This window comes from Hylobates moloch, unplaced genomic scaffold (assembly GCF_009828535.3).
Source record: "Hylobates moloch isolate HMO894 unplaced genomic scaffold, HMol_V3 SCAFFOLD_35, whole genome shotgun sequence".
Lineage (NCBI taxonomy): Eukaryota > Metazoa > Chordata > Mammalia > Primates > Hylobatidae > Hylobates > Hylobates moloch.
In genome coordinates, this window is record NW_026652310.1 from 88,794 (window position 1) to 101,246 (window position 12,453).

The 12,453-nt window shown below is 36.5% G+C and overlaps 1 protein-coding gene across 5 annotated transcripts in view; it reads left to right on the forward strand.

The window, feature by feature from the left end:
• Positions 1-12,453, forward strand: part of LOC116463412 (intraflagellar transport protein 80 homolog) — a 149,233-nt gene that overhangs the window by 26,388 nt on the left and 110,392 nt on the right. For 3 of the 5 annotated variants that reach the window (XM_058434613.1, XM_058434612.1, XM_058434615.1), the window contains exons 4-6: positions 190-282; positions 3,708-3,818; positions 5,690-5,758. In XM_058434613.1, coding sequence (XP_058290596.1) covers positions 190-282; positions 3,708-3,818; positions 5,690-5,758 — 273 coding nt within the window. The remainder of the gene's footprint in view (positions 1-189; positions 283-3,707; positions 3,819-5,689; positions 5,759-12,453) is intronic. The other 2 variants (XM_058434614.1, XM_032146509.2) reach the window with 1 other exon arrangement.

Genomic DNA, 12,453 nt, shown 5'->3' on the forward strand with positions numbered 1-12,453 from the left:
CACACATATATATATATATATGAGATGGGGTCTCACTCTGTTGCCCAGGCCAGAGTGCAGTGGTGTGATCATAGCTCACTGTAGCTTCAAACTCCTGGGCTCACAAAATCTTCCTGCCTCAGCCTCTTGAGTATCTGGGACTACAGGCACACACTATTACATCTGGTTAATTAAAACTTTTTTTTGTAGAGACAGGGTCTCATCTTGTTGCCCAGGCTAGTCTTGTACTCCTGGCCTCAAGCAATCCTCCTGCCTTGGCCTCCCAAAGTGCTGGGATAACAGGTATGAGCTACCATGCCCAGCTGGCTTTACTTTTTTAGTACTCTTATGAGTTGAGTTAAGCTGTTATCATAGTTTTAGTTTCTAAATTCTTCAAATTTAATATAACCACACTGAAAAGATATACCTATTCATTTAGTAAGTTATCTGTTAAAATATATACTTTATTTTCCAGTACATGTTAATTTTCAGTTACAGAGTTGAAGAGTTTTATAATTTGACTGCAGCTTTCTTATTGGTGAATAGAAAGTATGATTTTTTTTTCACTTTTTAAGGGTATGTTTTTATATTTGTTTTCTTAGAAATACTTGAACTGTTTTCATCTATGTTATACTTTACCTGCTGTTTCAATTAGGAGTACATTCACTGAAAGTAACAGAAACTTACTTGGCTAACTTAAGCACAAATGGAGTTTTTTGGTTCACCCCGCTGTAGGGGTAGATCAAGCACTAGTTGCATCAGGTCCCTGTTCTCACCATCTCTTGGGCAGGCTCTCTGCACATGGTGAACATGATGGTGAGTATGACGGTGGCCAGTAGCCCAAGGCTCATCATATTTCATAAGACTGCTTCTTCCTCAGTACCTTGTGCAGGCAGCTTGCAGAGGGACCCTAAATGATTTTGGGTCATATGCCCATCACTGAGTCAATAAGTTTAGTCAAGAGAAACGGACTTTGGGAGGCTGAGGCAGGTGCATCATTTGAGGTCAGGAGTTCGAGACCAGCCTGAGCAACATGATGAAACCCCCGTCTGTACTGAAATACAAAAAAATTTTAGCCAGGCATGGTGGCACATGCCTATAGTTCCAGCTACTCGGGAGGCTGAGATAGGAGAATTGCTTGAACCTGGAATGCAGAGGTTTCAGTGAGCCGAGATTGTGCCATTGTACTCTATCCTGGGCGACAGAGCAAGACCCTGTCTCAAAAAAAGAAAAAAAAGAAAAAAAGACAATGGGACACTGATTGAGCATATCCAGCCTCAGGCCATCCACATGCAAAGGAAAAGAGAAAGAGAAGAGGGCTTTTGTAACCTGAAGATGGAAAGGATGTTAGGACAAACAATAATATCAGATTACACCTCATTTACCGAGAGACTTGTGGTAGTTTTTTAAAACTTTGTTTTTCAGAAACTTGATTAAATGAGATACATGTGTAAAATCACTTGGTAGAGTGCCTGGCACTTAGAAGATTGGCTCTGAACCGCAGCTAGAATTTAGTTTACCTCAAGTGATAAAGGGAGTGTTTGACTTAAACAATTATTTTGATACAATTTTGCATTTACAGAAAAGTTTTAAGAATTGTACAAACAATTCCTGCATGTCCTTTATCCAGATTCACTAGTTTAACATTTTGTCCCATATACGTTAGGACAAAGTATTGGCTCTGTTTCTTTTTACACAAACCCTCCTCCCCTCCAGCACACACCCTTTTTCTGAAAGATGTGAGAGCAATTTACAGACATCTACTTTTAACCATAAATACTTCAATGCATTTCCTAAGAATAAGAATTTTCTGTTACATTGCCACAATTTGTTGATAAAAATCAGGACATTTAACACTGCTGCAATACTATTATCTAATCTATAGTTTATATTTAAATTTTAATAATCATTCTAATTTTCCATAGAAGTTTATTTTTGCTGGGGACAGGATAACATATTGTTTTTGCTGTGTCTCTTTAGCTTCCTTTAATCTGGAACAACTCTTCAGTCTTTTATGATCTTGACAGTGTTGAAGAATATACGCCTGTTATTTTATAGTTCTTCAATTTGTTTTTGTCTGATGTTTCCTCATGATTAGATTCAATTTATATGTCCTTAGCAGGAATACTCGGGGCATCAGATTAGGAGATTTATGATGTTGATTTGACCCATTATTGGTGATGTTAACCTTAATTATAAGTTAATAAGTTCATGTTCATTAAGTTAATCTCTGTAAAGTTATTTATTCCTTTTAATAATTTATGAAAAGATACTTTGAGACTATGTAAAAATATTATCTTTCTCATCAAACTTCCTCCCACTCTCTTAGCGTCTATTGATGACTCTTGGCTGAATCATTTATTACTAAGATGGTTTGCCAAATGGTGATTTTTCCAACTCCGTAATTCCTTCCATATTGATTAGTTGGTACTCTACTCCAAGGAAGAACTTCCTGTCCCATGCCTATATCTTTATTTGTTTTTTTGGGGTCAGATTAGACTTGTAGATTCTTGTTTTATTTCATAAATATATTATCATTATCATTTTTAAATTTTGATGTTAAAAGTGCCCCAGATTTGGCCAGTGGGAGCCCCATCAAGCCAGCTACAGTGATTTTTTTTTTTAATTTTATATGTCATCATTTTTTGAGCACTTCCTGGCTGGCACAAGATGTTCCAGGCTTATCTTGTACTTTCTTAGTCCCAGCCCCCAAATCAGCCATTTTCCACAGAGACCTGTTCTTTTTCTGGTGGTTAATGGTATTTAAAAAAACAAGATAACAGTGCTAGCTGTGCTCATTCCAATGGGGTGTATTTGCTTCAAGGCCCTTTCAGCGGACAGAGCTAAGAACTGTGAATATAAAACCTTGAAACAAGTAACATAATAGACATATGTATATAGTGCTATGATAAATCAGAGGGACATAAAACTGTTGTGATGTGGCCAAGGGAGGGTCAAGAGAAATGTCAAGAAAGTCTTCCATTTAAGCACAGTTTTGCAGTCTTGACTTTTTTTTTTTTTTTGTAGGCTATAAAAAAGCTGGAAAAGGTATAAAGGAGAAGAACCAAAATAGTAAAATGGATAATCCCAAGTTTAAAATACTTGCCTTATATAATGTTATACTGTGTCAGGCAACAGGTAGACAAAAGCAAGCCACTTAGTTGCAGAAGTATGTACATATATTGGCAAAAAGTAAAAACACTGTAAAACTTTAAAGGGCATAAGCTATTTATATAAGAGATGTCAGAGAGACAAGTCAACAGTGCAAAGAATAAGTGATACAAGAAGCCAAGAAAGGATCAGTGTGGTTTCTGAATGAATATTAATTCTAGTAATATACAACTGGTAATTTAAAACACTTTCTCATCCATAGGTGTGGTATATTTATTGGCACATTGTTTCTGAAGCATAGACATATACCCAGACCATAGGTATTTAAATTATGTTAACTAAATCAAAAGGTTTATGAATTTGGATTTTTCCTTATTATGAGCATGTATAGTTATTTTGAACCAAGTAAGCATATGCATTTTCAATTTATTTTAAAATATTTAAATAATTTTGTTTTTGTGCCTATTTTCCAATAGATTTATATGTGATATTAAGAATAATTATAATGTTAATATTTGCCTTTATGCCTCTAGTGCCTATTACTTAGTCTAGTAGTAGATTTTTTTTGTTGTTGATTGAATATATAAAATAGATTTTTCAAATGTAATTTCTTTCAGGTAAATTTCATCTGATTTCCAAGTTAGGAAGAGTGGAAAAAAGTGTAGAAGCTCACTGTGGAGCAGTACTTGCAGGAAGATGGAATTATGAAGGAACAGCATTAGTTACAGGTAAGTTGTCTGTAAAAATGACATTTGAAATGAATATTTTAAAGAAAAATTTCCAAAGAAACAGGATATTTTCATTTAGCAATAATGTCTTTCATTGTCTAATAGCAAATAATTGGCATAGTGTTGTTCTACACTGCTATATAAATGTTATAATTCAGAATGTTATATTAATCATTTTCTTATGTGACCTTTGTAGACTGTTCTATCAAAGAAGGCTTTTGGAATGGTCAAGTATGGAATAAATAAAAGTTGTAATTCTTTAAAATTTGAAAATTCCAAATATTCTCATATAACTGATCGTTATCCCCATTCTGTCTGTTTCCAATCCCCTGCCCTACTCTAAGGATTCAACCTATTGCATTAGTTATCTATTGCTCATAACAAATTACTCTAATAGTTAGTGATTTAAAATCATAAGCATATAGTACCTGATAGTTTCTGTGGGTCAGGGATCAGTTTAGGTGGGTGGTTCTGTCTGACTCAGAGCCTCTCATGAGGTTCTGGTCAAATTGTTGGATGGGGCGGCAGTCATATGAAGGCTTGTCTGGGGCTGGAGGATCCACTTCCAAGATGTCTTACTCACATGGTTGTTGGCAGGAGGCCTTAGTTCTTCTCTGGCTTTGACAGGAGACCTTAATTAATTCCTTGCCACATGGGCATCTCCATAGGGTTGCTTAAGTGTTTTTACAACATGACAGCTGGTGTCTCCCAGTGATCCAAAAGAGAGCCAGGTAGAAGCTACTGTATCTTTTGTAGTGTACCCTCAGATATTATACTCTGTTTCAGTTATATTCTGTTAACTTAGCAAGTCACTAAGTACAGCCCGCAGTAGAAGAGAGGGAAATTAAACTGTGCCTCTTGAAGAATAAGAAAGAATTTGAGGAGGTGTTTTAAAATCACCATACCTATACTCTGGGCCTTCTCCAGGACTTTCCTCAGTGAATTGGCCCTTCTCTTACTTGTATCTTTAACATCTTTTCCAATGGTTTCTTTGTCAGCTTGTAAATATGTTCAGATGTCACCCATCTTAAAAATTAAGAAGAAATAGAAATCCCTCTCTTAACAAACAGCTCTCTCTACCTGCAACTATTTTCTTTCTCCCTTTTTCAGTGAAGCTGTTCAAAAGAGTAGTCTATTATCTCACTTCATTCGGTTCCCAACTCACTGGAATTTGGCTGAAGCTCTTCTTATTACACTGGAAACACTTTTCTTAGAATTCTAAGATGGAGACTGCAGTGACAAAGGAAACATTATTTGAGTAATATACTTACAAGTCTTCTAAGATTGAAGGAAATACAATAAAAATTTTAGTCATGAAAGTTAAGCTACTTTGATAAATCGTTTCAAAGTAATTTCTATTAAATGATAATTATAAAGTACTCTGTCATTTAATTAAACTGTATCTAGCCGGGCGCGGTGGCTCAAGCCTATAATCCCAGCACTTTGGGAGGCTGAGGCGGGCGGATCACGAGGTCAGGAGATCGAGACCATCCTGGCTAACACAGTGAAACCCCGTCTCTACTAAAAACACACAAAAAAATTAGCCGGGCGTGTTGGCGGGCGCCTGTATTCCCAGCTACTCGGGAGGCTGAGGCAGGAGAATGGCGTGAACCCAGGAGGTGGAGGTTGTGGTGAGCCAAGATCGCGCCAGCCTGGGGGACAGAGAAAGACTCCGTCTCAAAAAAAAAAATAAAAAAATAAAAAAATAAACTGTATCTGAATTTTAAATATGTAGTAATATTCCATGATTTGAGGAAGCCTAGAAGAAAAAAGAATATGCGGTAGATACTGTTGATTTTTATATGCAAATTTAATGGTTAAATTTATTTTCTATAGGTAAAAATACTGATGAATTTTTTTTCCCTGTATAGTTGGAGAAGATGGACAAATAAAAATTTGGTCAAAGACTGGGATGCTTAGATCAACTTTAGCTCAGCAAGGTATGTTTTACAATTGACAATTTCATTTTTGCAAATTATACAATACAAAAATGCCTTAAAGTTTTCCTTTAGAAACAATCTAATATGGTGGTTGAGACTGACTTTGGTTGAGTTCGAAACAGTAATCTCTTATATTTTATACTTTTTTGTCTTTCTTTGCTTGGTAACTGATGTACCATGGTAACGCTATTATTTCAAGCCAAGAAATATAAGAAATACTCAAGGCCTTTTTTTTTTATGTTAGTGAATCTCTATAAAGGCAGTTACAAGCTAAATATTTTCAAAAAATAATTGTGAAACGTTTGAAGCATATCATATAGAATAGAATTGGGTGTCTAGTTAAGTAAATCATAGTACAAAAAGATACTGAGTATCTCCTTACTTTAAAACCCCCGATAACTTCATAATATTAACACCCTTTCCAAATTAAGTTGTATGTTTGATTTCTATACTAATGGAGGGGAACAGATACATTAAGAATCTGAAACCGCACTATTTAGAGGAGCATCTTAATTTTTTATGTTAATAGAAAGGAGTGGCCATAAAGTCAATCCAATGGTCCTTCCTGTTGGAAGTTAGATTACATATGATTTTTTTCTGTGTAACAGGTTCATTTTCTTAATTAGATTTTACGTAGGAACAGTAGGCAGTTTTAATGTTTACCTGAGCACGTATCAGCTGATCTTTAGGTTGCCAAAAAACTTGTGGACTGTTCCTCAGAACTATTTGATAAAGTCATATTGTGAAACATTTTCAATAACTGACTTCCAAAAATTTCCAAATTTTATTATTAAAATCACGTTTACTTTTAGGATAAGGTTCAAATCACTTGCGTTTGTTTAGCTGTGTATTAACTGAATGTTAGCAAAGGTAACCAGAAATACTAGGTAGTATTTCTTTTCTAAGCTTAAATGTTTGCTACAGATAATCTCAAGGTAGAATATTTATTCATGAGTAGAAAATTCAGAGTTCATAGAAGTAGCCATGGGTAAGTTTCAGTTAACAGCAAAAGTCAACTTATTGTTACTTTAGTAATAAATGTACCTTTAGAACATAAATCTTACTTTAATCTTCTAATAGGCAGATGGATTTACTTTTGGCTTCATAGATTTTTCTTTTAAGGATTATTATTTGACATTCTCACTTTGTGACGAATCACTTATGAATAATTGACAGAATTCTTCCGGAGATCACTGGCCTTTTGGAAGAACTACAAGAATTTCAGCTGCTGTTACTGCTGAGACAGTGTGCAGCAGCTGAAATGCTATATCCATTTTTCCTTTCTTTTCTCTTCTATCAATTTGTTGCCTGTAGATGACACAGATCTTCAGAGAAATTCTAAAAGCCCATCCCACTATCCACCATAGAAGATTTTTTCTTTTTCTTTCTTTTCTTTTCTTTTTTTTTTTTTTTAGACAGGGTCTTGCTATCACCCGACTGGAGTACAGTGGCTCGATCTTGGCTCACTGTAACCTCCTCCTCTTGGGCTGAATCGATCTTGCCACCTCAGCTTCCCAAGTTGCTGGGAGTACATGTGTAGAGCTGGGATTTTGCCATGTTCCCAGGCTGGTCTTGAACTCCTGGGCTCAAGTGATCCTCCTGCTTTAGCCTCCCAAAGTGTTGGGATTACAGGTGTGAGCTACTGTGCCAGTCTGAAGATTTGAATTCTTTCCCGAGACCCTTCACCAGTGCCCTCCCAGTGCTTCTTCCAATTCCTTCAATTTTTCTGTTATCTCCTTCCCATTTACTACCTGTGGATTCACCATTTCAGACATTCCAGAGTCTAAAATGGAAACTTGGAAGAAGTTGTTTAATATAAACATTGTTAATTGTTTAGTCTATGTCAGGGGTCCCCAACCCTTGGGCCACAGACTAGTAGCTGTCTGTTGTCTGTTAGGAAATGGGCAGTACAGCAGGAGATGAGCGGTGGGTGGGCGAGCGAGTAAAGCTTTATCTGCATTTACAGCTACTCCCCATCACTTTCATCACTGCCTGACCTACACCTCCTGTCAGATCAGTGGTGACATTAGATTCTCATAGAAGCACAAACCCTCTTGTGAACTGTGCATACAAGGGATCTGGGTTGTTCACTCCTTATGAGAATCTAATGCCTAATGATCTGTCACTGTCTCCCATAACCCCCAGAAGGGACCATCTTGTTGCAGAAAAACAAGTTCAGGGCTCCCACTGATTCTATATTATGGTGAGTTGTATAATTATTTCATTATATATTACAATGTAATAATAGAAATAAAGTGCACAATAAATGTAATGCCCTTGAATTATCCTGAACCACCCCTACCTGGTCCATGGAAAAAATTGTCTTCCACAAAACCAGTCACTGGTGCCAAAAAGGCTGGGAATCACTGGTTTAGGTGATAATAGTGCTAGTAGTTTAGTGCTGTAGTTTTCCTGTATAATGAGTCTGGAAACCAAATTGCTACTTATTTTATTCTTATGGGGAAAATACATTCAGAGTCTCCAGACTTGGAAAGGCTGGTTGGAAGCACATGTTCACAATGAAGAATTGGAGATGACAAATAGATGGCCTCTGAGCTTAATCTGGCCCACTAGCATGGGGGAGACCCAATATTCAAAATCAGGACGTTTTGGCCAGGCATCGTGGCTCACTGCTGTAATCCCAGCACTTTGGGAGGCCGAGATGGGTGGATCACTTGAGCTCAGGAATTTGAGACCAGCCTGGGCAACATGGCGAAACCCCATCTCTACAAAAAATACAAAATTTGCTTCTGCTTTTGATATTCTAGTGATGAAGTTATTGCCTAATCCCATGCCATAAAAATTTCACTTACAGTGAAATTTCAGTGCTTACATTCAGGTCTGTGATTCATTTTGAGTTGGTTTTGTGTGTAGTGTTTATTTTAGAGAGGGGATGGTGATGCTCTTCCCCTCACTGCCTTCCCATAGATGGGTAAACAAGATTTTCTTAAAAGGTAAATATAGATTGTACCATATAATACAGGTAATTTTCTTATGTATGCATCATATCATGTAATGATATTACCCTTCAACATTTAAAATGTGTTTTCCTTAACATCAAATGACTTTGAAATGACTATCATTTTTGTCCTATTTTAATTTTATTATTCTCATTCAAAGTTTGTTAATTATAGATTAATAAGCAGAATTAAATTAGATAGATATTCCCATTTTGGCTAACCTCTTAGTATTTCAACAGAGTAATCTGATATCTTTTTCTGGACCAAGAATTACAAACTTACTGTAGAACTATGCATCTAATTTTTGAGTGTTTAATCATTGGTGCCCCCTATACTTTCCTCATAAGGCATAGACTTTTCCTTTTTCATCTCCAGAAAAACCAGTAGAGCAGTTAAGTTGTTATAATGACAGTAACCCAAAAGGAAAGTTCCCTAATTACTTATAAAGTTTCTTTGATCTATTAGAGATTGCAAGTTTTGAGGGTGATTGTAAATCTGAACTACTGAGAGCTGGATGCTAAAGGCTCAAGTAAGAAGGCCAAGGCAGCTGGGAGTGCAAGACTACTGCCTCCTTTGAAGGGAGAAACTAAATTTTGACACAAAAATGAAATAACATAAACCTGAATTATCATAAAATTTGGAAATATGTAAACAGTGTTGCAAGCATCTATGTGACTTTGTCTATGTGTGTTCATTATACATATTTCTTGATGAATAGAGATTAATTCCTGAATTCATTTCTTGACTATTGGAGCCAGATGTTCAGATAGAAAAAGCCATAGTCATTAACTTCTCTTCTAATCCAGAGGATACTTTAATCTCAGTTTTGGGTGGGGGGATTTGACTTAGTTTAAAAATGATTCTTACTGGTATTTATGGGGAGTTTATTGTTCCTTATTAGAGAAAAATAATATGTACACTAGAGATAATTATACTTAGGCCATATCTTTTGTGTCATTGTTCCAGTTTTAATCTCTAATTAAAATATATAAAGTAATGCTGCAAACCTTTAAGGACATTTTTCCCACACTGTTTTCAAGTGGAGGAATAGAACAACAAAACATGGAACTTGTCTATAATGAATTTAGTAAAGGAGGTAAACTGTAAATATAAGTAATTGTGGCTGGGCACAGTGGCTCATGCCTGTAATCTCAACACTTGAGAGGCTGAAGTGGGCAGATCACTTGAGCCCAGCTGGAGATCAGCCTGGGCAACATGGGAAAACCCCTCTCTACAAAAAATACAAAAGTTAGCCGGGCATAGTGGTGCATCCCTGTAGTCCCAGCTACTCAGAAGGCTGAGGTGGGAGGATCACCTGAGCCCATGGGTGTTGGGGCTACAGTGAACTGTGATCATGCTGCTGCACTCCAGCCTGGGTGCCAGAGTAAGACCCTTTCTCAAAAAAATCAATCAATAGAAATTAATAAATAAATAATTGTAATACAAGGGAATGTGCTTAAGGTGTTGTCGGTGGCAGGTGGGAGTGGACCAGAGGGTGGAGATTAGTGTTCTGGGGAGAGTGAATGTATTGGAAAGGCTTCCTGGCAAATATTGCAACATCTTTTGAACTGGGCTTTGAAGAGTGAAGAAATGGGAAAGGAAATGGGCTTGTTGGCATTGGAGTGAAGCTGTTAAGAAGCTTAGCATCATAAGAGGCTTGAGAGACAGAAGACTGTGAGACATAAAAGTCAGGTGAGTGGGAGCTAACTCCTTGGGCCAGAGTGTAGGCCACGTGAAGGATAGTACTGCCAAGGGGACCGAAACGCTGACAGTCCTGGATGCTAAAAGAAGGGGTTTGGCATTTATTCTATAAGCATACAAAACCTTTAAAAAATTGACCAGGGGCCGGGCACGGTGGCTCACGCCTGTAATCCCAGCACTTTGGGAGGCCGAGGGGGGCGGATCACGAGGTCAGGAGATCAAGACCATCCTGGCTAACACAGTGAAACCCCATCTCTACTAAAAATACAAAAAATTAGCTGGGCATAGTGGCGTGCACCTGTAGTCCCAGCTACTCGGGAGGCTGAGGCAGGAGACTGGCGTGAACCCGGGAGGCAGAGCTTGCAGTGAGCCGAGATTGCGCCACTGCACTCCAGCCTGGGCGACAGAGCCAGACTCCGTCTCAAAAAAAAAAAAAAAAATTGACCAGGAAAGTAAAAGATAATGCCAATCTTTTAGACAGATTCCCTTTGCAGTAATAATAAAGTTAAAAACTAGAGGAGGTAGAGATTAAATAGAGGTAGCCAGTAAGGTTTCAAATTGTTTATGCTAGTGCTAATGAAAACTTGAACAAAGGCAGCGATTAAGGCTTGAATAGAGGCATCGACAATAGTAGTTGGAAAAGTGGATAGTTCTCAGAGACTGAGAGGGATGTACCCTGTAAGGGTAAAGACTTCAAAGAGGGATAAATTAGGAAATATACACGGAGGGGTGATGGTTTTGGATATGTAGAATTTGAAGCTCTGTGATGGAGATCTCTTTGGATCAAGTAGAAATGTGTTGGACCTCAGAGGTAAAGGCTAAAATATTAATTTGGGAGTCAGTTACATTAAGTGAAAGGTGAAGCTGTGGGGAAGTTGAGACCGCCCAAGGGAGAAGTGGTTGAAGATAGAAACTTAAAAAAAAAAATGCCTTTATTTAAACGTTTTCTTGTATTGATCCAGTGACATACGTAAGCATGGAGCATGGAATTTTTTGAATAAATCCCACTTGATTAACTATTGTTAGCTCATGTCTCCTACAAATAAAATGAAAAGGAAATCATTCTTGGTTTTTGAATGCCAATGATTTGGCCAAAACAGAAAAAAAAAAATCAATGGCTACTGCTATGAACAATACAGTAAGCAAATGCTTGCTTATTACATTACAAAATAATTTGTTGTAGTAGTAGTAGTTAACAGATAGTGCTGTATAGTGCCAGACTCTATTCCAAGTACTTTACTTCTGTTCACTATATAGACCAATACTGCATTCAAGGCAAAGATAGCTAATGCTTTATTATAGTAGTGAACAGTTTGTTTCAAAGGCATTCTTAAAAACATACAAAAACAACGTTTTTAGGGGATACTTTTATGGTATGAATGTGAAAAACACGGTTTATTTAACCATGTACTTCCTTAAAACAATGGAAATACATTTTTGTCTCCTCTTCTGTGGTTTAAAATGCCTTCAACAGGTTGAAAGAATTTAGATAATTTGTTTTATGGAGAGATAAGGGTCTGACATTTAACACAACCCCAGGTGCATGTGGTTTCTTAAAAAATGTCAAAAAGGTCACATGATTTTAGTGTACAAAGTTAGAAAAACAAGATCTTTTTGAGTGTCTTAGCAGAAATGGAGCATAAATTAAAATTTCCAATATAAAAAGTAAAAAACTATTATAAAGCTATTTTTTATTTTTTGTCCATTTTTGTTAATGATGAAATAAATAACATTTTGTTTCATAATTTGCTAAACTCTTTGTTTTAAAGTAATTCAATCCAAAGGCTAAGTTTGTTATTTCCATGCTGACTTTGCGAAGCGAAACATAGCACTGGGAATAATTCATGCTTTAATAAGTATATTTTAAAAATTTGAAATATTATAAATTTTTAAAATGCTAGTGGATGGATTTCATAATAATACAAATCATTTTGTGAAGCTGATTCTTCCACTTTTAATAATGATCTTTATTAGAACCACCCAAATTGAAAGTTGTATAGCTATGTAGTTTATTTCCTTTTAGAAAAGAAAATG